Source organism: Chroicocephalus ridibundus, chromosome Z (assembly GCF_963924245.1).
Source record: "Chroicocephalus ridibundus chromosome Z, bChrRid1.1, whole genome shotgun sequence".
Taxonomy (NCBI): domain Eukaryota; kingdom Metazoa; phylum Chordata; class Aves; order Charadriiformes; family Laridae; genus Chroicocephalus; species Chroicocephalus ridibundus.
In genome coordinates this window covers 33,440,290-33,467,810 of record NC_086316.1, presented here as the reverse complement: position 1 = coordinate 33,467,810, position 27,521 = coordinate 33,440,290, and the positions used below count along the sequence as shown (strand labels likewise).

At 40.1% G+C, this 27,521-nt stretch overlaps 1 protein-coding gene across 3 annotated transcripts in view; it reads right to left on the bottom strand.

Moving 5' to 3' along the window:
* The window catches only part of PIGG (phosphatidylinositol glycan anchor biosynthesis class G (EMM blood group)), a 92,440-nt gene extending 65,238 nt beyond the window's left edge, over nucleotides 1–27,202 (bottom strand). For 2 of the 3 annotated variants that reach the window (XM_063319930.1, XM_063319931.1), the window contains exons 1-8: nucleotides 26,966–27,202; nucleotides 22,496–22,701; nucleotides 21,139–21,348; nucleotides 18,686–18,874; nucleotides 17,012–17,150; nucleotides 14,721–14,933; nucleotides 7,361–7,578; nucleotides 4,426–4,707 (exon numbers count right to left, since the gene is read on the bottom strand). In XM_063319930.1, coding sequence (XP_063176000.1) covers nucleotides 4,426–4,707; nucleotides 7,361–7,578; nucleotides 14,721–14,933; nucleotides 17,012–17,150; nucleotides 18,686–18,874; nucleotides 21,139–21,348; nucleotides 22,496–22,701; nucleotides 26,966–27,125 — 1,617 coding nt within the window. In that variant the 5' untranslated portion in view covers nucleotides 27,126–27,202. The remainder of the gene's footprint in view (nucleotides 1–4,425; nucleotides 4,708–7,360; nucleotides 7,579–14,720; nucleotides 14,934–17,011; nucleotides 17,151–18,685; nucleotides 18,875–21,138; nucleotides 21,349–22,495; nucleotides 22,702–26,965) is intronic. The other variant, XM_063319932.1, reaches the window with a different exon arrangement.
* Nucleotides 27,203–27,521: the final 319 nt, after the last annotated feature.

Below are 27,521 nucleotides of genomic sequence, written 5' to 3'. Positions count from 1 at the left end.
CTATGATGGTGTTACAGCATTGGTGGATAAGGGAAGAACTACTGATATAATCTACCCGGACCCATGCAAAGCATTTGACACCACCCCACAGGAGATCCTTGCCTCTTAATTAGAGGGATGTGGATTTGAAAGTAGAGCACTCAGTGAATAAGAATGGTCATACTGGCTGGATGGTCATACTCAAAGAGTTGCAGTCAACAGCTCAATGTCCAAGTGGCAAGCAGTGACGAGTGGTGTTCCTCGCAGGTTGGTACTGGGACTGGTGCTATTTAACATCTTTGTTCACAACATGGACAGTGGGACTGAGTGCACCCTCAGCAAGTTTGCCAACAACGCCAAGCTGTGTGGTGTGCTCGACACGCTGAAGGGAAGGGATGCCATCAGAGCGATATGGACAGGCTTGAGAGGTAGGCCCGTGTAAACCTCATGAAGTTCAACAAGGCCAAGTTGCAAGGTCCTGCACATGCGTTGGGGCAATCCCAAGCACAAATGCAGGCTATGTGGAGAATGGCTTGAGAGCAGTCCAGAGAAGAAGGACTTGGGTTGATGTGAAGCTTAACATGAGTCAGCAATGTGTACTCAAAGCCCAGAAAGCCAACTGTATCCTGGGCTGCATCAAAAGAAGCGTGCCCAGCAGGTCAAGGGAGGTCATTCTCCCCCTCTACTCCGCTCTGCTGAGACCCCACCTGGAGTACTGAGTCCAACTCTGTGGCTCCTAAAATAAGAAGGATGTGGACCTGTTGAAGCAAGTCCAGAGGAGGGCCACGAAGATGATCAGAGGGCTGACGCACCTCTCCTATGAAGACAGGTTGAGAGAGTTGAGGTTGTCCAGTCTGGAGAAGAGAAGGCTCTGGAGGACTGTGTAGCAGCCTTCCAGTACCTAAACGGGGCCCACAGGAAAGAAGGAGAAGAACCTTTTATCAGGGAGTGTAGTGATGAGGGGTAACGGTTTCAAACTTAAAGAGTAGATATCAGGAAAAAATTCTTTACTGTGAAGGTGGTGAGGCAGTGGAACAGGTTGCCCAGGGAAGCTGAGGATGCCCCATCTGTGGAAGTGTTCAAGACCAGGTTGGATGGGGCTTTAAGTAACCTGATCTAGTGGACCGTGTTCCTGCCCATGGCAGGGGAGTTGGTACTAGATGATCTTTAAGGTCCCTTACAACTGAAACCATTCTATGATTCTATGATCCCTGTCCTAAAATGACAGAATTGTAATTGCCAGTGACATCAAATTTCACTTGTCAATAAAGGGGTTTTAATAATAAATAACAAAAGGGTTCTCGAATGCCAGATGGTCTCATAATTGGTACCAAAGACAAAAAGGAGAAAAGCTGCTGCTGAAACATCCTTCTTCAAGCAATAGGGGATTGGATCTAAAACCCCAACATCAACCGGAGAAAAAGTTCCAGCTGCAGTGATCTCTCATATGCAGAATGCGAAGTGCTGCAGGGAAAGATATCAAACTTGGATATAGTATCCTGGATATAATTTCTAATCAGTTTGTCTGATTTTGCTCAGTTTGTCCTCAAAGGCAGATGTACAGACAAAGCTGATCTGAGAAAGAAAGACAACGGAAATAGAAGGGATAGGTAAAGACTTGTTACACATACTGCTGTCTATGCTACCTAGGCATAGCTGACTAGGTGGAATCATCAGAAATGGCCAACAGATTATGGGTATGGAAGTGGCACTTCCTCCTCTAAAGTTACGCAGAAAGATTCAATCTAAAAGTGGAACAACGTGGATTATATGTGTGCTCATTCCATGTGTTCCTTGAGAAATTATTTGCCTCTATTAAGGAGTTATCAATTAAATCCTTTCATAAGGAAAGCCTTTCCATCCAACTCAAGTTTTGAATGTCAGGAGACATTTTGCAATTGCTGTTGTGATTGTTGACAAAGTAGCTGTATTAGCAATGTGTAAGCCACCTGCAGGAAGTTGTTCGCACCAGCAGCTGTCTCTCACCAACAAGGATGAAAACATGCCAAGAACAGATAAGAATGAAACCCTAAGACTCAGGGCCAAATTAAAAAGTCAAAGCTCATACCTGTCAACAAATACTTGGTAACAGCCCATTCTAAATTTAGTAATAGCCAAGGAATAGCAGCATCTTACCAGAATCCATTCTTTGATCTAGTAGGAAAGCATTTTTCCTGAGTCATACAAAGTTACTTTAAAGTTACTCCTACAGTAGTGAGTTTCACAAGGAATTAACTTATCTCTACCCACATAAGAAAGATTTCTGGTCACAGGCAAACTGAATTGCTTTGAGACTATCAACCTCAAAGAGAAAGCTATCATCTGTTGTCATTGCTCTCAACTATATTGAAGTGGAACGTCTGTAATTTTTACATAGGTCTAGACAGTCATAATCTTTAGGTTCCTAGTGTTTGCTAAAATTAGAAAAACTGGTAATAATTAAGATGAAAAATGAGCTTGCCTCCCATAGTTGTGTTTGTTTATCATTGTACAGCAAGTAAACATTAAGTTTCTACAGCAGTGGATCATTAGTTATTATTTCAAGACCATAATCTTTTACTTTTTCTAAGAAAAATTTCTACCTCTTTTACAATAAAATACAGAAAGCTAATAAAGGCTTTAAGTCGAACAACTCAGAAAGGGCAGAAGTGAACTGAGTCCATTTAAAGACCAACACACCCCTAAGTACCAACAGCGTTAGCAAACTGTACAACTAGACATCTCATTCAGCAGATTTCTCCATTCACATTGACCAATTTTACTTTCTTCATTTTATTTGCCTTTAAAAGAAACCCACACAAGCATCATTAGCTTTGGCAGCAAAACATTAACACTACTTTGACAAAAAAATTTTCAGCATGAAAAGCAATCTGTGATTTATGCTTACAAAGACTGTTCTGTTAGCAGCTATACTTCCTTCCCTGATTTCATTATGCAGATGTTGTTAGCTGGTTTGTTACTCTATTTTAGTCTATCTAAACGATCAACAGACACACCTAAATATTATGTGGCCAATAAATAGAAACATAGGAATGAAATACCATGTTCTATCAACTACTCACTTTTTAATCACTTTCAATACATTGAAATGAATTGCACTGAAGAAAACTGAGAAAGGGGAAAAAAAAAAAAAGCTGTCTTCAGGACAGAATGCTTCTTCAGGAGTCCAAGACTCTTCTCAGAAAAGTAGGATTTCCAAGAAGGAATAATACAAATTCAGAAATTACAGAAAAAAAATTTATAAACTTGTATAGTTTGAATAATAAAAATCAGCAGTCTTACTTTTAAGAATTTAGATTTATAATTAAGCTCGGGAATTACAACCTATAGCTGCAGAGAGTGCTATATTAACCTCCACTCACGAGTAGTGAATTCTCTGAATTACATGAAATATAGCAGTTTCTCTAAGTCAGGAAGTTTGCTCTTTAGCTTGAAGGACTATGTAATCATATCATGAAAGCAATGTACTTGCCAGATGTTGTCACACACTAGAAAATGAGGTCCTAAAACTCCAAACGTGACTCAAAGAAACGCAGACTGACAAAGGACTGTATTGCGCAGAGGTTGCATCATCGAGTTGCATCATCGAGTAGAGTGCTATGAGCATTAAAGTTACTGAATTTGAGACCTTTGAAATATATGACTAACAAGCACCAGAGAAACCAGCTAGAAGCTGATTTTATGGTGTGACTGACAGTTCTTGGCATATTAAGTTCCACAGTGAAAACAGAGTAAGACATTGCAAATTCTATTTCCTTGAAATTACCTGAATACAACAATAAAACTCATTAAGTACCTTACAGAAGCTAACTACTGACACACATCTGAGAATATCTCTGAGCATGCCAGAGATTGTAACAAGCTCGATTTCTTAAACTTAAAAAACATAAAAAGTTTAACTTAAAAAGTAGAACAGACAGATTAATTTTGCTCCCTCTGTTACAGTTTCAAAACTATTTTTTAAAAGAGCATTAAGAATACCAATATAAGAAAGGGTACTGGCAAAGTATTGTCTCATTAGTCTTAGAGCATTAATGTCTGTGGTATTTGGGAAATACCGGATCATCACCGGTGCATGTTGTTGCAAAATATCATACATAGAATCATCGAATGGTTTGGGTTGAAAGCAATTGTGAAACATCACTGTGTAACAGCATAAAATTTGTAGACAGCGTCACTGTTTCTGATCTCATAAAATCAACTGCTAAATAATTTACACTAATTAAAACATTTCTTAAAGTAATGTGAAAATAGGCACTTCTATAATCTTCATTATAGCAATCGGTATCATGCCACTACATTTCAACTACAGTTTTAAATTATTCAAATTACACTACAAATAACAATTTCTTTAAGTACACACAGAGAAAACCTTCATAACACTTTATCTGAAAGTATGCGATAAAGAGCAAAACATTTTGAACCATAATTAATGCATGCTCTCACCTTCAGTGGAACTCTGGAGTTCTCAAAGATCTTTGTAACAGCAGATAAAATACCACACATGAGTGCGGAAATCAGCATCATCACTCCAACTGCTGTTAACCAGGACATACTGCAGAAATAGCATAAACTTTGTGCTGATGTGCATACAATGACGTGAACTGCACACAGCATCAGGCACATCAAGTAAAACAGCAGAGAGAATAGTGGAGGGGAGAGGGGAACTTCAAATTCTGCCCGGCTGCTCAGGGCCTTTGGAACACTGAGCAAAAGCAGCAGCAGAACCTAGAAAAAAATAGGGAATTAATACTTAAAAGAATGGGAGTTAGATAAAACATACAGTGAGAATTCACACAAAAAATCATACTGTTTTCATCCATGTCACTCTGATAGTTTACATACTTCATCAAAAAAACACTGTGAAGAATTATGCTGGATGTTTTGTCTTTAGTAAGATACTACCACATAAATGGGAGAATCAATGATTTCATTTATTAAGGCTTTGGACACACATGTTACTGATCACATGCATGATCTTCATTCCCTGCAAAGTAAGAGCTTTAACTCCCAGTATCAAAATAGTTTGAAGCAAACAAATTTGAACCGTTGTCACCTGTAACTGCCTAAAGTTACATAGACACTTTGCCAAAGGCCATTTATCTCACTTACAATGTGCAAGATACAAATACACAAAGATCCTGCTGAGGTCAATAGCTTTCCAGACCAAGTAAAGTTACACTATCACATAAGCGTATGCTGTGTTCCAAGCTTCTGAATTTTCCCAGTATTTGTTTTTTGTACCTCTTCTCATCTTAATTTGATTTATTGGTTTTACTTTCGCTTAGATCTAACATGCACACAAATCAGGCAGAATTCCAAGTTTCCTCTCAGGTAATTGCAGCAGTGGAGAATAATTTCTGCTACTCATGTACGTACCCTTACAAGTAAAGGGAAAACTCAGGCACATGCTAAAATGCTTTACAAGGGGCACAGATGGAGCTAGGACTAGACTGTACTCAATCAGCTTGTGCTAGGGCAACATTAAAACAAATTATGATAAAAACAACTATATCACACCATTGCCAACCTGTAATCTTTCACTGTCACTTGTGAGGACTTCTACCTAAAATTTTTCTCACAACACAGTAAGGTACACTAAAGAAGATAAAAAAAAAATCCAATGCTTGGCAGTAGTCTTCCTTCTTCTTCATATTCTACTTCACACAGTTCATTTGGTTATGAAAATATGAGGTTTCACAGTATCAAACTGGCTTAGGTCCTACCTTTTAACACAGCACTTACAATTAAAACAAAGACAGCACTCATGATAGGAAAATGCTCAAATTGCAGTTATCTACAAATCTAAGTTTAGTTCTTTTGAGCAAATGCCCTGTTATCAATTCATGTCTTGGAGATGTTATCCTCATCTGAAATAAAGGATAAATGGCGTTTATAGCATGGCATAGTTTGAAGTCACCTGTGAGATTCCCTACCTTTATTTTTTCAGTGACAGTGGAAAATACATATCAAGACAAAATGATTTTCAAAAGCAAGGCAGTTTCTTGAGTACTGCACTGGACAAAAGAAAAAACTCCAGCAGCTTTGCACCAAGTCTTACAGTGATGCTGAGCAAGCTCTTCTCAACCAAAATTTTCATCATTAGTAGCTGCATGTTTCTTTTGATTCAGGCCCATTGAGTAAAATACCCAAGATCTGTTTGCAGAGCCACTAAGCGCCTACAACTGCATTCCAGGAAAAAAAAGAAATCCAATGCTTCAGGTCTGAAGTAACTGCCAAGAGCTTGAATACATAGGTTTCCAAAACAAATGAATAAAAAAGAAATACAAGCATTTCAGCTCTGTGCTATGCTTTGTTCACCTCCAGATTTGCCATCTGTAGCGTGGGAACAGAACCTACCATCTCATCTCCCAAGGGCACTGTAGAACTAATTCCTGTGAAGCGGCTGGAGTGGTAAACCCCGCTAGGCAGTCTACCAGAAAGCCATTTCAGATATACTCTGTACACAGAGAACAGTGCATATGAGACAAGGCACAGAGCCCTTCCAGGGCAAAGGAGACTCAAATACTAAATAGCTGCTCATGTACTGTTCCAGGCACTGAACAGGGCCAGTGCTACAGCAATTACACAGTCTCGTACAGTGCCGCACACATGCAAGGACTGAATTAAGCCTGTAGTAGGTATTTCCATCCTAGAGAAAACGCTTATTCTTATAAAAGTTGACACTCATGTCATCTAAAAGGTCAGTGCAAGCTTCGGTTCAGTATGCGCGCATGGTATCCTTTCAGCATGGTTCTCAAAGCATTACCACAGAGGATATTTCCAGCATCTGAGATTTGGCCAAAATACCAATTGCAGAGAACCACTTAAAATTCCAGACATGGGATATCTTATCTTTATTCCTGCATAAGATATAAAGTGGAAACCCAGCACCTTACAAGCAAGCATTTATTTCAGGACTCACCTATTACTACAAAGAGCAATTCCTGGAATTGTGAAAATTGTACAAATAAGGTACTGCCTATTCTGAGCAGCTACTCTCACTGTTAGATAAAGAGGAACAGGTAGGAACTTACTTGCCAGACTTTTTGGGGGTTTTTTTTGTTTTTTTTTTTTTTAATGCAGTAAGGCTATTTTAAAAGTAGAAGTCTAACTAATATGGGAGTAATTTAAGTTGTATCGCATCTGCATATTTACCGTAACTAGTTACACCAAAACATAAGTATCTCATATCAAAAAGCTCTCTTAAATCATTTTAAAGGCCAAGTTATACTTTAGAATGAATTCTAACCTCATCCAAGCATAGAGTTCATACTCAGTAATTCTAAAGACCAGTAAGAGTATACACTAAGTAGTCAAAACCTAGAAACTTCTATATCTGTGCACTTAGCTTTTTCACAGAAAGACGTTATTTTCATACCTCCATAATGATCACAGTCCCCACCATCATCGAATACATGTCATATTGTGCCACTTGTTTGCTTAGTGAAGAACTCAGAGTCTTCAATGCCTCCAAATACTGTTTCAGGACCTTTTTGCCAAGATTTAAGAGTATTTCTGAGTTATTCCCCTCTAAATACAATTTTATCCAGTTACCATGGGACTTTTCTGCTATCTTAAAGTGTTCATATCCAGGATCTAAGGGGGGGAAAAAAAAAGAAAAAAAAAAAAAGAAGTAAGAGGATCCGTGAACAAAGGAAGATTAGAGAGGTGGTTGTATTTTTATATTTCCTTGTATAAAAATAAATTGCTATGAGGGTTGAAACTTTTTTTACACCTAGAAAGTTACATTATCTTCCTGCAGCAATATCATAATGACCCAGTTACTCAGAATAAAAGCAATTAATCCCTAACCTGATAAAATGTCAAGACCTCTAAAAGCGCCAAATGTATTAAAACATCCGTTTACTCTTACAAAAGGTTTCCAGGACAAACTTATTCAAATGCTTTAAATACTGAAAAAAAAGTCATGTTTCCCATTGGAGCCACTCATTATCCAGGCCACATTGTATAAGCCAAGTGCAAAATGATCAAATAGCTGATCTCTGGAGGAAACATCAAAGGACACATACACACCATATTAGGGACCTCAATTTTGCTGCAAAGATAGTGAGAGTCAGTTGGTAACACGAATCCACAAGGGGATTTTGAAGCAGTAATAGAAAAGGTAGCAGCTGAAGTGCACAGTTTGTCTTCAAGTATTTGGACTATGAAGTTGGTGCAAAGCAATCCTCAGCAGCAAAACTTAGCAACTCTGCTTTAGTGTAAAGATGGCCCGCAGTCTAACTCGATTAAAAAAGAGAAAACTTGATACTGAGATCAAGTTACGGAAGTAAGACTCTTGTGGCAGGAAGTGATTTCATGATGGCCTATCTACATCTAAAGAAATTCTGACCTGAAGAAAAACAAACAAAACCCAAAACCAAACTAATAATAAATTAATAAAAATTCAAAAAACAAAACCAACCTCCAGGACACATATCTGTTCTCTAGATGTAGGTAATATTTTCTTGTAGAAATGTAGTTTTGATTAAGTCTTCTGATAAATACACGTGCAAACAGGACTGCAGGTGAACACTGACAACATATATGACGACTGTGGTCTGCTTTCAGAACTGGGGATGAGGACAAGACTAGCAATAACGTCTGTCCCTGAAGGAAGTGATTTTAAATCAACTATTGAATTCTGTCAGTTTCAGGTTTTAATGCAAATGTATCTTTTTAATATAGGTACAGAGACATTACATTTTCTTTTCTTTCTCTCTCATACTGTAAAAACATATCTGAATTAGTCTATTCTCTCTAAATTTCTTTTAAAAGCTTGAGTGAGGACAACAAAAGACACAGGAAAGAAGCAAATAGCCAAATCCTACATTTTAGAAGTCCTCTGCAAGTACGGCAGCAGTAGCTTTTCTCCTAGATGAATTTCCCCTTACTGGTTATTCCACAGAATTCTTATTTTACACCAACTGTTCTGGTTCATACACGCCAAAGTGCAAGTATAGAGAGAACATGATTCAAGTCGATTTAAAGGACACAAGAAACTACTCTACTATTTTATTCTCTCATCAACTACCATTGATTTTCATCATCAACTTTACCATTACTAAACATTTACACCAAAAGCTGCAGCACAAACTTGATAGCCTTTTTACCTCCCAAAAAGATACACTCAACAGTGACAATAACCATATTCCACAGGCAAAAACAGAAGAGCATCAGTTTGCTTACACATGGAAAAAAAAAAAAGTAAACACTCACTACAAGCATGAAAATAAAAAAAAATTAAAATAATTTCTGCCAAAATCATTATAGTGGGTCCTACATGCACCTGAAGAGCATTCCATTCACTTCATATAAGTTTAATTTCAAGAGTATTTACCTAAAATAGAAAAATTAGGTCACCTTCTGTGTTTTATTGTAAATGTAGAAAACAGTGTTGTTCCTGAAAGCACTTAAGACATGTTTTCCCTCTTTATTTCATAGGTGCATAACCCCATACTCCTACATGCCATGTAACATTTAAAATGTTGGTCATTGAGTATAGTATGCAACCACAACATAAATTCAATCAACAACACAAGGAAAGCAAGGGAGTAACTTTCAGAAACTTGTATCTCACTGGAAATTATGCTGTGTGTGAACATTCACATATATCCGTTTTTTGCAAGAAATAAATATTTAATTTCACTTCACATCAATAATCCTTGCAATTTCCCTGCAATTTCACTTGAAAGTTAACGGAAATTTAAGGGCAAAAAGGTGATTTGGAAATTTTTATGTAACAAGCCTATCATTATCTTCCCATCTTGCAATCCTTACCTTCTTAGCTAACAGTAGGGGAAAACATTTGCTGTACACTTTCAGACAAAGGTTAAAGCAATGACTGAAGTAAGTTTGGTGTCACAAAGACTTAAGTTACACATCATTTTTACTCCTGGTAGATCAATAGTATATCAGACTTGGAAAAAACCCACCATGTTCTTTGTTAAGCCTTTTCAGCACGAGTACATTATTAAATCCAGAAACATTTTTAATTTTATTTCAAGTGAATGAAGACGAATGAAGTACTTCTGTTCACAATTCTTGTACAGTTATATAAGAATTATGCTCACTATTTCTAAGTCTCTTATCACTATAAGACACTTTGTGATCTACTACAGGCTGAATTCAAAGTGCGAATTTTAGAAAGCAATGTTTAACCCAGAATGTCCAGTCTGGTGTCACAGGACTTCTAACAGACTCCAAAGCACGCTGATCCTGCTATGTAGGAGGCTTGCAGGTATCTGTTAGAAAGTACAATTCAGCCATCAGCAAATATGTGTATATTGAGATAGCTGCCAGTGCACATGGAGACTTTCATTTCCCTACCATAGTTTTTTGAACAGTGAATTCCCTGGAAATTTCCTCTTCCAGTATATTTGAAATAAGAGTTAAATATTCATACTTTTGAGGAAATCCAGAAATCTAAAAAGAATCATCTAAAATAAGCTTTAATCAAACCGAGATTTGATATGACGCTATTTCATTAAACAGAACATTGAAATGAGTTCAAGTTATATTTTGAAAACTCAATAAATTCTCTCCACATCTTCTGCTTGTGTTCTGCTCCCTCTTCATGCTTTTTGCCTAGTGTCCCTCTTCATTCCTTTCAGCATTTTTATTTCGTTCTCATCTACCTCTTTCCATGCAACCGCCCACCAAACCTAGTCTGTCCACATTACCAAAGATGACCGTCAAACCCCACATTTACATCTTTGATATATATCAAGTGAATGATACAAAGATCCTGCAGAAAGGAACAAAGGCCCTATCTCTGTGCTGTAAATTACAATACTTTCTGCAGGAATTCCATGTTTTGCCCTTCAGAAGAACCTAGTCTTTTTGAGCTGAAGAGCTGAAAATAATAATTATTTTTTTAAAAGCAGCTAAGCTTAGACTATTCCTGCAAGTATCTTCACTTTAAACTGAAGGTCCAGTCATAGGCATTTCTCTTAGCATTCAACTGAAATGTCATGATCCACCCGTTGCTACTGTCCGAGAATCTGCATTGGAAAGCTTGAATGTGCAGCAGCAAACATGAGGGAGATGTCTAATTGGGTTATCTTCTGGGGTTTCTTTCCCTCAAAAAACCTGGCAACACACCTCGTCTGTGGAATTCAGAAAACATATGGTCCCAGACTTGTGAGCACAACTCTGATGAGTATCCAGATAGTCCACAAATAAAAACCAAAGCTTCAGAGCAGGATGAGCTAGAGCAGATTGCTCAAGAACTGTGTCCAGTCAGGTCCTGAATGTCCCCACAACCATTCTGGGCAACTCATTCCAGTGTGAAACAAAATTTCCTGTATATCAATTTTTGCCCCCTACCTTCTATCTATTCACTGGACATCACCAAGCAGACCTTAGTGCAATCTTCTTTATTCCCTCCCATCATGTATTTCCTACATTGATAACATCGCTGCTGAGTCTTCTATCCAAGCTGAACAGTCCTAGCACCCTCAGCTTCTCCTTGTATGACAGATGTTCCAATCCATTCATCAACTTGATAGCCGTTCCCTGCACTCATTACATTACATCCGTGCCTTTCTTGTACTGGGGAGACCATAATTGGCACAGGACCACAGATGTGGTCTCCAACAGCTAAGGAAAGAGGAAGGATTGACCCGCTGATGAATGACCTCCTAATGCAGGCTTGGATGTTATTGGCCCTCCTTCCACAAGGGTGTATTGCTGGCTGATGTTCAACTTGGTGTCCCCAAGGACCCCTTGCTCTTCTCCAACAAGCTGCCTTCCAGCCAGTCAGTACCTGATCTGCACTGGTGCATGGAATTATTTCCTCCCAGGTATAGGATTTGGCTTTTCCCTTTGCTGACTCTTAAGAGGTTCCTGTCAGCTATTTCTCTAGTCTGTCAAGATGCCTCTGAGTGGCAGCACACCCACTTCCTGTATCAACCACTCCTCCCAGTTCTGTACTGTATGCAGACTTGCTGAGGGGGCGCTCTCATCACCCAGGTCACTAATAAAGAAGTTAAACAATATCAGTCTGTGTCAAGCCCTGGCATTGATCACTAGTGACTAGCCTCTACATGGACTTTGTGTTGCCAATCACAACCATGTGAGCCCAGCAGCTGTGCCACTTTTCAGTCCACCTCACTGTCCAGTTATCTAGCCTGAGCTGCAACAGGATGGCTGAAGCACCATGAGCACCACAGATGGTGAACTTGGGGCTTCCTCAAGTTTTCTGAAGACCTACTAATTCTTCCCAATCAGACTGTCTGTAGCAGACACCCATGTTGGTCTGTCCACTAATCCTGACCCAGAAGTTCTCAACTGTTTCATCATCCACACCCAAGCAGAGCTCCATGCACTGCCACTGCTCTCTCACATAAAGCGCAACTCTCCCTCTTCACCTTCCCAACTTACAGTCACAGAACTATAGAAAGGTTCGGGCTGGAAGGGAAGGTACCTTTAAAGATCATCTAGTTCACCCCTGCCAGCATCAGCAGGGACAACTTTCACTAGATCACCACTCGTTACTGGTTTCCACTTGGACATAGAGCCATTGATTATAACTCTTCGGATGTGGCCATCCAGCCAAGTTCTTATTCATCCAAGTGTGCATTCATCAAAGACATATCTCTCTAATACAGCAGCAAGAATGTTGTGGGAGGCTGTATCACAGGCCTTAGAGAAGTCTAGGTAGATGACAACCGTAGTTTTTCTCTTGTCCACCGATGCAGTTACTCCATCGTGTAAGACCACTAGATTAGTCAGGCACAATTTGCCCTTGGTGAAGCAATGTTGGCTGTCTCAAATCACCTCCCCATCTTCCATGTGTTTTGCCTTCTCTTCCAGGAGGATCTGTTCCATGACCTTACTCAGCACGGAGGTGAGGCTGACTGGTCAGTATCTCCCAGGGTTCTCCTCTTCACCCTTTTTGAAAATGAGCATCCTTCCTGAAGCTGAATCTGATTACTGAATATGATGACTTCTTTGCAAGATAATCCCTTTCCTACAGGAATCACGACAGATATGCCTATACGTATAGGTACCTGTAGTGAGATAGGTGGGATGGTATTTATCTTCACTTAGAAGCCACACAAAATAAAGGGCCATTCATGCATGCTTTCAAACTACATGCAGCATTAAGCACTGAGTTAGTGACATTTTAGTCTTTCTAGGGCCTGAAGTACCCACATCAATCAAACAACACTAAACAAACCGCACATCTCTTTTTCCTGCCAATCTTAATCATCCTAACCAAAGTGTTAAGCACAGCCTTGCACATCTAGGGTGCTCTAAGAAAAACAAGACCCTGTAAGAAGTTTACAGCAACAGGGAGAATTCACCTTAAGACTCTACAAAAAGAGCTACCATGACTTGGATCTAGTTCCATGTTACTGAAATTTACCATTACAGAAAGGAGAGAAGCTCATCATGGATGTTTTGCCCTCAGTCCCTTTCCAGTAGGGTAGAACCTCTAATAGCAGTTTGCATTCACAAGTAGCATCAAAATTTCTCACATTTCCATCCTCAGCAATTTTGATTTAATTTCTCAGATGAAAGCTACAGCTGAAATTAAGCTGTTCCTGGACAAAAATAAAATGAAAGTGAAGATATAAACCAGAAGCTGATAGAAACTTCAGTCTGTTTCACCAGTACTTGCAGAAATACTGTCAGATGGAGCTTTGTGTTGGAATTTTCAGTAACACAGCCATATCCTGAACTCCACCAACACAGCAAGTTTCCTCACTTGACACAAATGGGTTAAGTGAGGAAATCTGTGCAGAAAAAAAAATATCAGAATAGATGGAGCATGGGTCCTGCTATTGGCATGTTGCTACCATAAACGGCATTTGTTTTGTTAGACTCTGAATGGGATTTAATTATGATTAGAAGCCGTGATGTTGAAAGATAATTAATTCTTGACATACAATGATCACCTTGCTAAACTTTACGTTGTTATCCACTTTAATTATTCATAGCTTTAACACAGCTCTGCATTCTCATCCAGTTATTTTAATGATTCAACAGATTATAAATCAAGAGATAAGGACTTCTAGCTTCACAGTCACTTTAAGACAACAATAACTTCTAACATCCATGGTAAAATATTCTCCTTCATCCTCTGACTCAATTTTTTTTCACATAGTTATCATATTAACTTGCTTGCTTATATTGCAGTTTGTATCATGCTTCCTAGCAAAATACTATATATTGCTAGGTTTGGTTTATGTTTTCAACTTGTTTTTTATTCTTTCCTCCAAATACACACACACCCGTATTTTTAGTAACCAACTTTGCAGTTCTCTAGGTTCTCATTCCAAGCAAATGCATACATAGGAAGGAAATAAAAAGATAACTTACCATAAATTATTTCCCAGCTTTACTTGAAGTATCTTTTTATTTAAACAATAAATGCACTCCATTGTGCTATTCCTCCAAATAGCTCAGAACCAGTGCCCTATGTACGACACCTCACAAATGGCAGATACGAAACCACTGAGATTTAACTACACAGGCAGTTTTACTTTAAACATTATTTCTGCTCTTTTGCCTACTAGAAGTAGTACAGGGTATTAAAAAAACTTTACTCAGAGGCAGTGTGCCAGAGTAGGTTACAGTAAAGACTGAACTCAGTGTTATTCCTCTGACCATTGCTCTCAACTGAATGGCTAATTTGCAGTGCCATGCTATATCCTTGAACCTAAAAGCCCAGACCCTGTTATAAACGCTCTCCTTTTGTATATGTAACTTTTTTTTTTCAGGTGATCTACCTTTTTCATACGCAGGTGTATTCTCTTGCAGCAGTGTGCTAAGCTGGAACCCATTCAAGTGCACAAAACGTAGTTGTTCTCTCATTGTCTTGCCTCCCACAACTGGCAATATAAGGTTCCCAACACTGTTTCTTGAAATTGGTAGACCAAGACCTACTGCCAGTGTGCTAGCTAAATCAGTTTGTTGCACGAGTTCAGGTTGGGTTACAGGACCTAGGATCAACAAAAAAAGGGGAAAAAAAAAAAAGAGAGGATTTAAGTAACAGGCCCATTGTATTTCTCCAGAGACATCTGGGATCTTGTTAGTTTCAAAATTTTTTTTTAGTGTTAGATCAGCTATTTCAAGTGATATACAGAGAGCTGAGTGATCTTTTTCAGCTGCTGTCCTCTACTGTTGCAAGACCAACATTTATTAAATTCTCAGCAAATATCACTCTTCAACACTAGCAACTACTGTAAACACAACATGAATGTTATACAAGTACAAGTAAGAAAAGAGATGGTCCAGGAGATAACCTTAATATCAAGTTGCAGCCTACATCTTAAGAGGGTTCGATAACTTTTTCATTAGAAAGTATAAAAAGACTACAACAGACTAATTTAATGTATGCATGTAGAATGAGAATCTAAAATAATGCTGACAGAACTCTAGAAGCTTCTCGACATAATGACAACAGCTCAAGATTTAATTAATATCAGGTTGCTAGGCAAACAGAATTAGAGCTCAGGTAAAGAATGTTAAGGCTCAAATCCATGGCTCCATGCAGGCAAATCTAGTGATTTTTAAAGGGTTCTGTGCAGGTTCCCATTACCTTACTGCAGTTAGCAGGATTAGCCTTCAGTCCTACAGACACCTACAGGCATGAATGATTTCACTAATGTAAGTAACCTTTTGTTTAAGATTGTCTTGCCAATTGCTTCTTTGTGTGCTTTACTAGTTACATAACAGTGTTTTTCTACTATGCTTTTACTTCGTTCTCTTTATAACTCTAGGCATTGAGTGTTTTGACCTAAGTACAGTATCAAAAGAATTCTATATAGTCTTTATTATTCTCAAGGCTCCCTTTAAGAGCATTAGAACTTCTCTCATTTTTCATCCAGCTCTGATTAATCCCATACTTGTACAGAATGCCACCTATAATTCCTAAAGCCTCTTTTGCATGAGTGCCTGTATGTCAGCAGTTTTCAGATTTCATCTTTAAAGGCAGGTTAAAGAAAAACCAAAAAAACTTACAATGCATCTAGCAATCATGGGTGACATATATCTGTAGAAGGCTACACAAGTAATATTCTGACAGCATACTAAATGCAAAAGCCCACAGGATTACTATTTTGAGGTCTACCAAATTAACCACAGTACATTTTGTTTACAGTAGGATGGATCATAAGGAGCAGTTACTAGAATTCTGATAATGGTACCAATGAGAAACAAGCTACTGGATATTTACATGGGCATCATTAAAAACCACAAACTCAATCCCAAAATAAAGGTAAATAGATATACTCCACTATACTGTAAAAATTGCTCATTCGGTTAAAACCTAACAGAAAGTAATCTCAATGAACAAGAGATGGCATTTACAGAATCTACACTTCTACGTTCATGTGGCCTGGTTGTCAACATATACAGGTGAAATTTACAAAGCAAGAACTTACTTGAGAGCTTTGGTCAGCTCTTGACTTTGTTTTGTTTTTATATCTGAAAAGAGTTCAATGACTCCTCAAGCAATGCTTTCTGTTGCACCTGGATAACAGCTTTATGAATAACAGCCAGATAAATGTACTTCCACTGTGCTGCAGAAACCTCCACTAAGATAAAGAAGGCAGGGTTCTGCAAACAGGCTTTAAAAGCCAGGAAATCAGATGGAAATGAGCAAGAAGCAGAATGAAAGGTGGAGGGAAGTATTATTTTGAAGAAAATATTCACTCCTGGTATAACTACATTTCACCAATTCACTCAGTCAAGGAGTTTACTTAAACAAGACTCTAGAAATTACAGAATCACAGAATGGTAAGGGTTGGAAGGGACCTCTGGAGATCATCTAGTCCAACCCACCTGCCAGAGCAGGTTGCACAGGAACACATCCAGGTGGATTTTGAATGTCTCCAGAGACGGAGACTCCACCACCTCTCTGGGCAGCAAACTCTGCCAGAGTTTCAGGTCACACAGAATGGGCCTTGCCACATATCTGTAGAACAAACCAAAGCACTTTTCAGGAAGAATTCTAGAGCTAATATAAACTAGAGATGGCAACGTGTTCTAGAAAAGGTCAAGCTTCTTTGATCCTTACCACTTCTTTTTTCAAAAGCGGAGCTGATAAACAGCAGTGGTGTGTGCACTTCTCCTTCTGAAGAACCACCATGACTACCTGTTTCAGACATCCCATGATCCCCACAAACAACTAGCAAATTGGGCAGAGAAGCTTCTTCCTGCAAGTCACAGAAATAAATATAAGTTACTGCACAAACAAGATGCATATATATAATGCTTCACTACCTTTACCATGTTCATACATGAATATTTCTCAAAATAAATTCCATTTTTTAATTGGCTCACAACACCTGGGGCAGATTACAAGAGATGTCTGCAACTAAGTGTTATGCAATAATATTCATTTTTAACATTTGAAGCACACATACATATCTAAAATATTTATCAGTATGTTAAAAAAAATAACACACAAAAAAGCTGTAAAAAAAACCCCAAACCTCATTTACAGTGTCACAAGAAACTTACTGAAAGATTAAATAAAGGTCATCATACTGTGGGAAGAAAATCAGGAGCCCAGGACCAGTAGCATGAACAAAGAAGTATTCCCCTCCTCCATTTCTTTAGTTTCATTGAGTTAATATAATATAAATGTTAAATTACTAATATTGTAAATATTAGTATAATATAAAAAGATAATCCTATTTCTAGTAGTCTCTAACCTCTCAAGTGTTTTTGGAGTAGAAATCTGACATGACTGATATTAAATTATGTTTATTTTTCTGAGGAAAGAGAAACAGAAGCATAAAATGAGCCCCATTCAACAATTTTGAGCTAACAAATCAAAGACAGCAGAAATAATAAATATTGTCATTCCCTAACAAAGCAGCTTTGTGCCATCTCTAGTTATTACCAGTACCTGTTGTACCCAAAAGCAAAGTGCTTTTATTATTTCTGTATTCTAAAACTCAGATAAAGGCTTGCATATAGTTGGCAAAAGCAAAACATACTAACAAACTGCAGCAAAACCACTGCAACGTTCATGAGATTCTAACTTCCACAAGCATGATTTAACCTCTTTTCATACAATAGTATCCATTTGTCTAAAAATACTACTGAAATTTTATGAGCAGCTATTCTCAATTGCAATTGCCAAAAACAAACAAGAGAAAAGCTTTAGGCCACTCGGAATTAGGACATGGTAGTTCAACATCCAGACTATTTAGATAAGTGACATCCTATATTTCCAAATCTAAAAACAGATTCAGATTTGGTACTTTATGTGCTACATTTAGATTAAGAAAAATGCTGTTTACAACCACCATATCCATTTTAATGTTTTCAATATCTAAGAATTTGGTATGCCTTCACAACTGTAGAAATCAGAGTCACTAGCTCTACAAGCCCATTATTCTTTCTGCTGAATCTCATTACCAGGAAGCACACCAACCATCATTTTAATTCATGAGTGATAAGAGAATTTTGGCATGCATTCCTCTCCTCTTCCCACACATCAAGGGGGAATTATTTCCCGCAGCTGTTCAGAAGAGACTGTTAGCAGACATTACTAAGGTCAGCCAGTAAATCCTTAAAAATGTTGCACTGTACTGCTAACTGGGAAATGGCCAGAGAAGGAAAAGAACAGAAGAATATTCACTTTGGTCTAGGAAAAAATAAGTTACCACCCGCAAACAAGCAAGCATTTTAAAGTTAGTCCACAACTAACAGACATCGACCCAAGAAGGAGCTATGTTACCTTTGAAAGAAGAGAAATATGAATCTTCTTCAGAATGTTATCCATTTCACGAAGTTTTGGTCCCACTAATGGGCTGTTTGGCCCAGTTACATGTCCAATATGGTCCAGTCCCAGGTAATGTAGTATTAGGAGATCCCAGTCTTCTCTCTTCAACACTCTATCCAAATGCCTGGTAACATTATCATCAACCTCAGAAATTAAAAGAAAACAATAAAAAGGTAAAAATAATTTCCCTCTTGTAAAAGCATCAAAAAATTAGATTGCATCACCCATTAAAATTCTGTAGAAGCTGATGAGAATTACAGTCTCTCACAATTTTAACAAGAAAAAGGAAAAAATCAGATTGATTAGTTCAATGCCAGGCAGTCAAAAAATTTTGTCTTACAAAACAGATTCTTCACTCTATTTCAGTCTTTCCTGATTACAAGGCATCACATTACATACAAACAGAGAAAATGGGTTGCCATGCTTCCACAGATACTTTGAAAAACTGTTTCGAGAAATTTTCAGTCACTTTCATCCTTCACACTCCTGATTTATCACTTCACAAGAAGCAGGTACTGGGAAAAGCTTCTCTTTGGTGCTTGGAAGCACAGCAGAAAAAAACCACTCCTGCTCTTTCAACTCAATTTTTGCTACTGTGCAAACACAAGAAGATTATTCCTGCTGTGAGAAAAAGAACTGACAACACAGCAAGTAAGAAAAATTATTTGAAAAGTGCTATTTTGGGCCTAACTCACATGTTCTCCTGCTTAGGTTGACAATATATTTTCAGTTGCATATATTTCTCCCTTGATATTAAAAACCCTTAAAAATTTCACATGCAACACTGCTTTGTTGACTCTGGATATAACTATCTAAAAAACTATTAAAAGCTTTCTGTTCAATGGACTATATTCAAAAAGCATAAAGACTGCATAAAGAGCTTGAGAGACACATAATTGCAGACCCGGCAGCATGTTTGGATTTTTCCACTCCATGTTGAAGCTTCTGCATGACATCTTAAGAGTAACCAATTAAAAGTGCCTTCCAATTCACAGGTTAGACCTATCTAACTTTCTTATAACACGATAATAAAATCCTTAAGTCAGTAGTAGCAGGTCAATGGCCTAAAGTTTTGCAAATCATAAGAATTCAAAATATAAATTGAAATTGCTGAACCATTTACTCTTTAAGTATGCCCAGAATAAGAATTTTCACAATTTATTAACTTTCTATGCTCCCTCTTTGATAACATACTGAAACACTACTCATATGAACCTTATGAAGTTCAACAAGGGCAAGTGTAGGGTGCTGCACCTGGGGAGGAACAACCCCATGCACCAGTACAGATTGGGGGCTGACCTGCTGGAGAGCAGCTCAGTGGAAAGAGACCTGGGAGTCCTGGTGGACAACAGGATGACCATGAGTCAGCAATGTGCCCTTGTGGCCAAGAAGGCCAATGGCATCCTGGGGTGCATCAAGAAGAGCGTGGCCAGCAGGTCAAGGGAGGTCATCCTCCCCCTCTACTCTGCCCTGGTGAGGCCGCACCTGGAGTACTGTGTCCAGTTCTGGGCTCCCCGGTTCAAGAGGGACAGGGAACTGCTGGAAAGGGTGCAGCAGAGGGCTACAAAGATGATTAGGGGACTGGAACACCTCTCTTATGAAGAAAGGCTGAGGGATTTGGGTCTCTTCAGTCTGGAAAAAAGACGGATGAGGGGGGACCTTATCAATGCTTATAAATACTTAAAGGGTGGGTGTCAGGAGGATGGGGCCAGGCTCTTTTCAGTGGTGCCCGGGGACAGGACAAGAGGCAATGGGCACAAACTTGAACATAGGAAGTTCCACCTAAACGTGAGGAGGAACTTCTTTACCCTGAGGGTGGCAGAGCACTGGAACAGGCTGCCCAGAGAGGTGGTGGAGTCTCCGTCTCTGGAGACATTCAAAACCCACCTGGACATGTTCCTGTGTAACCTGCTCTAGGTGACCCTGCTCTGGCAGGGGGGTTGGACTAGATGATCTCCAGAGGTCCCTTCCAACCCTATGATTCTATGATTCTATGATATTGCAACTACTCATATTGCAACTACAAAAGTATTACAACACTAAAGAAAGTATGCCTCTAAGAGACCAAGATTATATATTAATAGGCCTTTTAAAGATGGCACATACGAATATCATTATGATAGCAAAGTGGAAACATGGATAGGAGAATTTTTAAACAAAGCAAGTGGTCTAACTCCCTACCACAACAATACTTCTAGGAAAGTTATACAGTAACACACTGTTTGTTACTATATCATCCAAACAATTCCCACAGCATACGCATGACGGACTGAAATGCTTAGCTCCACATTGTCAATACTGAAAACATACATAAATCCAATTTCTATTTAATTGACAGGTTTGTGTTTCAGAACCACTACACGTTTGTACTCACATTATTTAACTTGGGATTATGCAAAGCCTCTCACCTCTGTAAAGTCCGAAACAAAAAAGGATGTTGTTCCATCATATTCCACAAAATGCTTTGGAAACAATTTAACCCAAGTATCATCACCATAAAATATTATTCTCTTCCCAGCTGTTTTTGCCTGCCATATCAGATTGTCATCCAACAGAGCTGGAGAATTGAGGTTCACAATAACATCAATGAAACCAGGTATGCTACCTGTCATCAAAGCCTATATAAAAGAAAAAAAATAGAAGAGACATACTGATAAAAACTAAAAAGTTTACAGTACTCAGAAGACAGTATTAGTGTAAGAGGAAGCAATGAAGCAGAGGGCAGAGAAATTATAGTTTCAATAAAGAAACATAATAAATTAAAAGAACACATGAGCTGCCATGCTGCATCACATCACCTGCCACAACACAGTGCTAGCTGATATCAGAGATAATAACTGCTTTACAGAAAGATAAAAATAGTATTTTATTAATTAGTGAACAGTAAAACGATTTTATATGCCAGTTAAAATTCATTAAATCAACAAAAAGATAGTTTAGAAGGCCTAAGTAAACTCACTTAAAACAGTAGTAACAATGGTAGCACATTCAAAACAGTAATTAATAATCTTCTGGAAAATGCAATGAAGTCCACCCATCAAGAGTTAGCAGACTATAACCCTCTTGCTCTCTCGCTGGCCTTCTAGCTGACCTACCATAGCTCACTCCCTCAGCTTCTTCAACATAAGAAATGTCACTCAGATCCATTACTGAGAAGCCTGGATGACCAAGTATTTTGAAGACACAGGCACAATTCATCGTTTAGTTACCTGGAACTTGGCACAATTTATTTTTTTTTAAGCTCTGCAAAAACACCCCTATGACAAAACAAATTTACACTAAACTGGATTTACTATTAGAAGTTACAAGAACACAGAGAAATACCAACAAAAAATCTTGTTGGATAGAAGGCAACTTGAAAATTTGAGGCCTTCCCATGATTACAAATGAAAAGATTATGCTAATCATTTAAGGCTGTACTAGGGCCTTAACTGCCCTCAACTGATTCTCACAGACCTTCCCACCACAGAGCTACCAAATAAAGGAACAAAGCAAGGCAAAGGGACTTAAGTAGAAGCTGACACCTCTTCCTCTTACTCAGCCTCTTTTGTTCGATCCCTGACCTGACCTTTCCTACAGGAAGCACCTCTGAGCCATGGCAAATCAGGACTCTATCACATGCACTGCTACAGAAAAAGAGACTTTGAGCCACATATCGCAATAACACAAACCTGCCCTTTATGCCAACTCTGAGCACATGAAACAAAACAGCCTTCAAAATTTTCTCAAATGAAACAACCCTAAGTGGAAAAAGAAACCACTTACTTTAATTCGAGGCATAGTCACAGTGGGTGGCTTCGCTTCAGCAATGAAGCTGTAGGATGTCCCTTTTTCAACAACTTGTGTAGTATACGGCATAAACTGTTTACCTTTGGATCCAAACACAAAGTCATCTCTCAAAGCATCTATCAGCACAATTACAACCTTTTTGAAAAGTGGTGGCGGAATTTTGGTCCAGTTAGAAACCATTCCTAAGCAATAAAAAAGGGTATATAAAAGTCATCAACAAATTTTAACAATAACTAGACAGAAGTTAAAGGATAACTTCACCACAGAAATGAGTGCTTCCAACTCTTTATTACCTTTACATTCCGTAGCAAAAAATTGCAAACAATAGCACACATGAGAAGTAACCAGAGGAAGCTGAGTTTTCAGGCCATCCAGCACAGGAATGACAAAACAAGAACAAAAAAATCCAATACAGCACGCAGGAAGGAAAACAAAACATGAATGGAATACACGATGTGAAATTAGGAGAAATAAGGAAAAGCTATGAAATGGAGAATGTTCAAATGAATAAGAACCTTCTGCTACTTCTCTCTCAGGTTAATTTAGTAAAGCTGAACTACGTATATCCAACAGAGAGCTTTTGTTAGAAAAAAGATGCAGCCCATTCACCTGTGCTAAGACCTATTCTCAAGCAACGCTTTTCAATCGAATCCCACCATAAGGGAACAGGAAAATTAAAAGGAAACAGGTAGTTTCACTGAAATTTGAAGGGAAAAGATTTGTGCACACTTGTGCCCTTCAAGGTAAAAATCTCTATGCCAGGATAGTTGGGTTATAGCAGCTGCAGGGCCAAAATCCAATTCCAGAATCCCCTGAACATTCTGTGTGGGCTGGCACAGCAAACTGCTGCTGTGCACCAGCTAGCAGGCCTTCAAGCCCACCTTGCTCTTGTATGGACTCAAGGCAGGCTGCAGCAACTCTTCATTTGCATTGAGCTTGGTCCACACAGTGACATTTAGCTTTTACAGCGGCAGCTTTTGGCCCAACCTCTACAGGAAGGTTTCCCGCATCTCTACCAGGAAAAAACACAGAGGGATAAAATGGAAGCAGAATGGATCCTACACACAGACCTCTACTCAAACAATATTGTGGTAAATCAACTTGTCATTACATGCATTATGTGAAGTTAGGGTTTTTACACTCCTTTAGAGTAAAACATGTTTCTGAATAAGTGGCTGATGACTTGGAAAGGTCACAGATAATGTTGTGTCTAACAAGAGAAGCTCAAAAAGCAACCTCAGAAACTGTATTTTTGAGTACATAGATAAGCATCAATATATTGACACATACAAACTCGTTACTGCTAGTGATTTTTCCAGATAATGAAACTGGGGAGGGGGACACAGCAGGGGGAAGAAGGAAATCTCAACAACAAAATGTTAACTGCCAGCAGCCTTGATTAAAATCATAGAACAGCTTAGGTTGGAAGGGACCTTAAAGAATACCTAGTTCCAATCCCCCTGCCATGGGCAGGGACACCTCCCACTAGACCAGGATGCTCAAAGCCCCATCCAGCCTGGCCTTGAACACTTCCAGGGATGGGGCCTCCACAACTTTCCTGAGCAACCTGTTCCAGTGTCTCACAACCTTCACAGTAAAGAATTTCTTCCTAATATCTAATCTAAATCTAGCTTCTTCCTTACCCCTCGTCCTATCACTACATGCCTTTGTAAAAATCACCTCTCCAGCTTTCTTGTAGGTCCCCTTCAGATACTGGAAAGCTGCTATAAAGTCTCCGTGGCACCTCCTTTTCTCCGGGCTGTACAACCCCAACTCTCTCAGCTGTCTTCACAGGAGAGGTGCTCCAGTCCTCGGATCATCTTCACTGCCCCTGTCTGGACTTGCCCCAACAGGTCCATGTCCTTCTTTTGTCTGGGGGCTCCAGAGCTGGACACAGTACTCGAGGTGGGGTCTCATGAGAGCAGAGTAGAGGGGTAGAATCACCTCCCTTGACCTGCTGGCCACACTTTTGAAGCAGCCCAGGATACAGTTGGCTTTCTGGTCTGTGAGTACACATTGCCAGCTCATGTTGAGCTTCTCATCCACCAACAGCCCCAAGTCCCTCTCCTCAGGGCTGCTCTCATTATGTTATCTCAAATGATAACGTCTCTCCAGGATTTAAATTATCAGCTTCACAGGCATACTTTGCTCTCAATGAAAAACAAGAAAGCACAACTGGACGTACTGTATTGTTAGTTAAATCTTTCTCATAATCTATTCCTATCCATTTGTTTGGGCAAACAAAACTTGCTGGACACCAAAAATGTTCAGATCACAAACACATACACCCTACTCACAACTCCCTCCTGCAGTGTTATTCATCAGGAGGTCAAACTATTGAGAAGAAACTAGGAGTCGATTACCACCCACCTGAAAATACTTAATTATAAGATAACTAAAGCAATATCTCGGGCAACTCTTGGCATACAGCATGCTTATTTATCCCTGATGTGTTTATTTAGAAAAAAATTACTTCAAATGAAGCTGAACTTCTGTAAGCAGTGAACAAGACCACAGGTTCTACCAAAAACTTACCAAAATCTGTACTGCAAGTATTCACTATTATACAAACAATTACAGAATTTTATCAGTAATCCCACAAGCAAGACAGCATGGATTGAATAGCAGTCAGGGTTCACAAAGTGAAACATTCACACAATACAGAAGCACTGAAGAAATACGATTTTCTGAACAGATCTAAAGTAGGCTGAAAGCCTTCTGTATCACGGTTTCATTAGCAATCCCCTGCCTTTAGAGCATATCATCCAGAGCAAGAGATCACTCTGCAAGCAAATTGTAACCCAAGAACTACAGAAAGGAAAGACTCTTCCACTGTTGCTCCATTTCTGCCTACCTATACCTAGGTTTACTAGTGACATGCCTAAATTTAAACTGTTTGTAGAGCCCCTGTGGTACGCATTTATACTCTTCAAATCAAACCAGTCTTTTCAAAAGACAGTTGTCTGACACTTCCCTCCCATCCAAACAGTCTCCCTCCATGTTAGTCTCCTGTTAATAATCACACGTGAATGCAATCGTTTACACACAGCAGCCCACCAAACACTTCTCACAGTCTTGGTAATCTCCAGCTAAAAAGCAGCTTGCCATTTGGCAGCATCCACTCAGGTTTGTTACCAGATTAGATTCTTTCAATGTTCCTGCTTAAACCAATATCAGCAACACCACACTCTAAATTACACAACCTTCTCTTCCCTCCACTATTTCTTGCAATTTAAGCAAGCCTGTTCCAACATGCATAATGTCATATACTTATAAAAAGTAGATAAAGACCCAGTTTGGCAGTTACAGTCCTGTTCCACCAAGGAATGGTGATCCACCAAGGAATTAGATTTCCTGAGCCAGAGCTTTGTATGAGCAAAATACTACTCAATTCAGCTGTCCAGTGAACCTGCAGTTTCACCCCACGAGCTCCAAACACTGGCAAAGAACACTCCTTCAAGTACACGTTATTCTTCTTCACATTATTTTAATACAATTCGTGACTGGACATATAAAACACCTACGTATCAGCACATTCTCTACCAATTCCTCCTTAAAAAGATGCTTGGAAACTTTGGTTTCACAATGTCAGCTAAGGAATACAGCAGGACCTGTAGAGACCATGATTCCAGAAAAAAGTAATATCATGCATTTTGCAATCTGACCAGAATAGGAAGGAAACCTGTATTACTACAGCTGCTTTTCTCACTACCAAAGTGTTACGAGTGTCACTAAAGTGGCATTAAGACACTCACACACCACAGTAAGCATCACGGAAACAATGATTCTCAAGCACAACACAACCAATAAGTTAACAGAGCAAGTACATGAAGCATTGTAACTGAAATGGTATTATTTAATGCAACCAGCTTACTATTAAGGAGTAAGGGGACAACAGCTGCCTCAGAGATAGGGACACGGTAATCAAATGACAGAAAAGCACACCCTCCAAATATTGTGACAGCTGATGCTTAAGGCTTTTTGCAACCGTGAGCAGATACTGCTGGCTGCGATCGATAACCACATGCAAAATTACTTAAGTTCTAAACTACTTCGGGAACAGGTCTGGAAACACGATGGCGCCACAGACAGCTGTCCGGCAGCACCGAGGGGCCTCACAGCACCGGGCTCGCACCGGCTGGTCCTGCCTCTGCAGCCTCACAACCCGAAAGACCCAATGCAAACCGCCGGCGTTAGACGCAACCTGGGCCGCAAGACCCTCAGCCCCGCCGGGGCTCCGCCACCCCGTCCCTCAACCCGCCGGGCTCTGGCCGAAGAGCGGGGCAGAGCCGAGACCAGACAGGCCGGGCCGGGCAAGGGGGTGGGCTGCGGGCGGGGAGGGGAACGAGGGAGAAGCGGGTGTCGGTTGCCGTGGTAACCAGGAGCCGCCCGTCCTGGGCGGCGGGCGAGGGGGCGAGGCGGGGAGGGACAGGCTGTTCGGCTTACCTGGGCCTGGAGGGGACGGTTCGGCGGGAGGGTCCCCGCGGGCCTCTCTGCGAGGCAGGGACCTGACGGCCACCGGGAAAAAACCGCGGAGGAACAGCGCAACCCCCAGGGCCTCCACCAGTAGGCAGGAGGAGGCGAAGGCACCCGAGCGCAGCCGCATCCTCCCCCGCTGGCACCGACCTCCGCCGGGCCCCGCTCCGCCGCCTCTCTGAGGCGGCAGCCGCGCGCTCCGGCCCTTCCCCCTCTCCCTCCTGTCTACCAACCAGCGGCCACTCCACCTGCCCGCCGAGCCCTGCTATTGGCTGGCGGCCAGCCAACCCCCACCCCCCCTTCCGCGAGAGGTGTGACCCCCGAACCGGAAGCAGGCCCCCGCACTCACACCGATGGGAGGCCGGCGGGGGAGAGGGGGCCCGGGAGGCGCCGCGCCGCGGGGCTGAGGGAGGGATCGATGGACGGAGGGCTTCGGTACGCTGCCTCGGGACAGCGGCTGGCAGCGTGCTGCAGAGCCTCGGGACGCGAGGCCCTGGCGAGTGTGCCGTCTGCGGCCCTGCGGCAG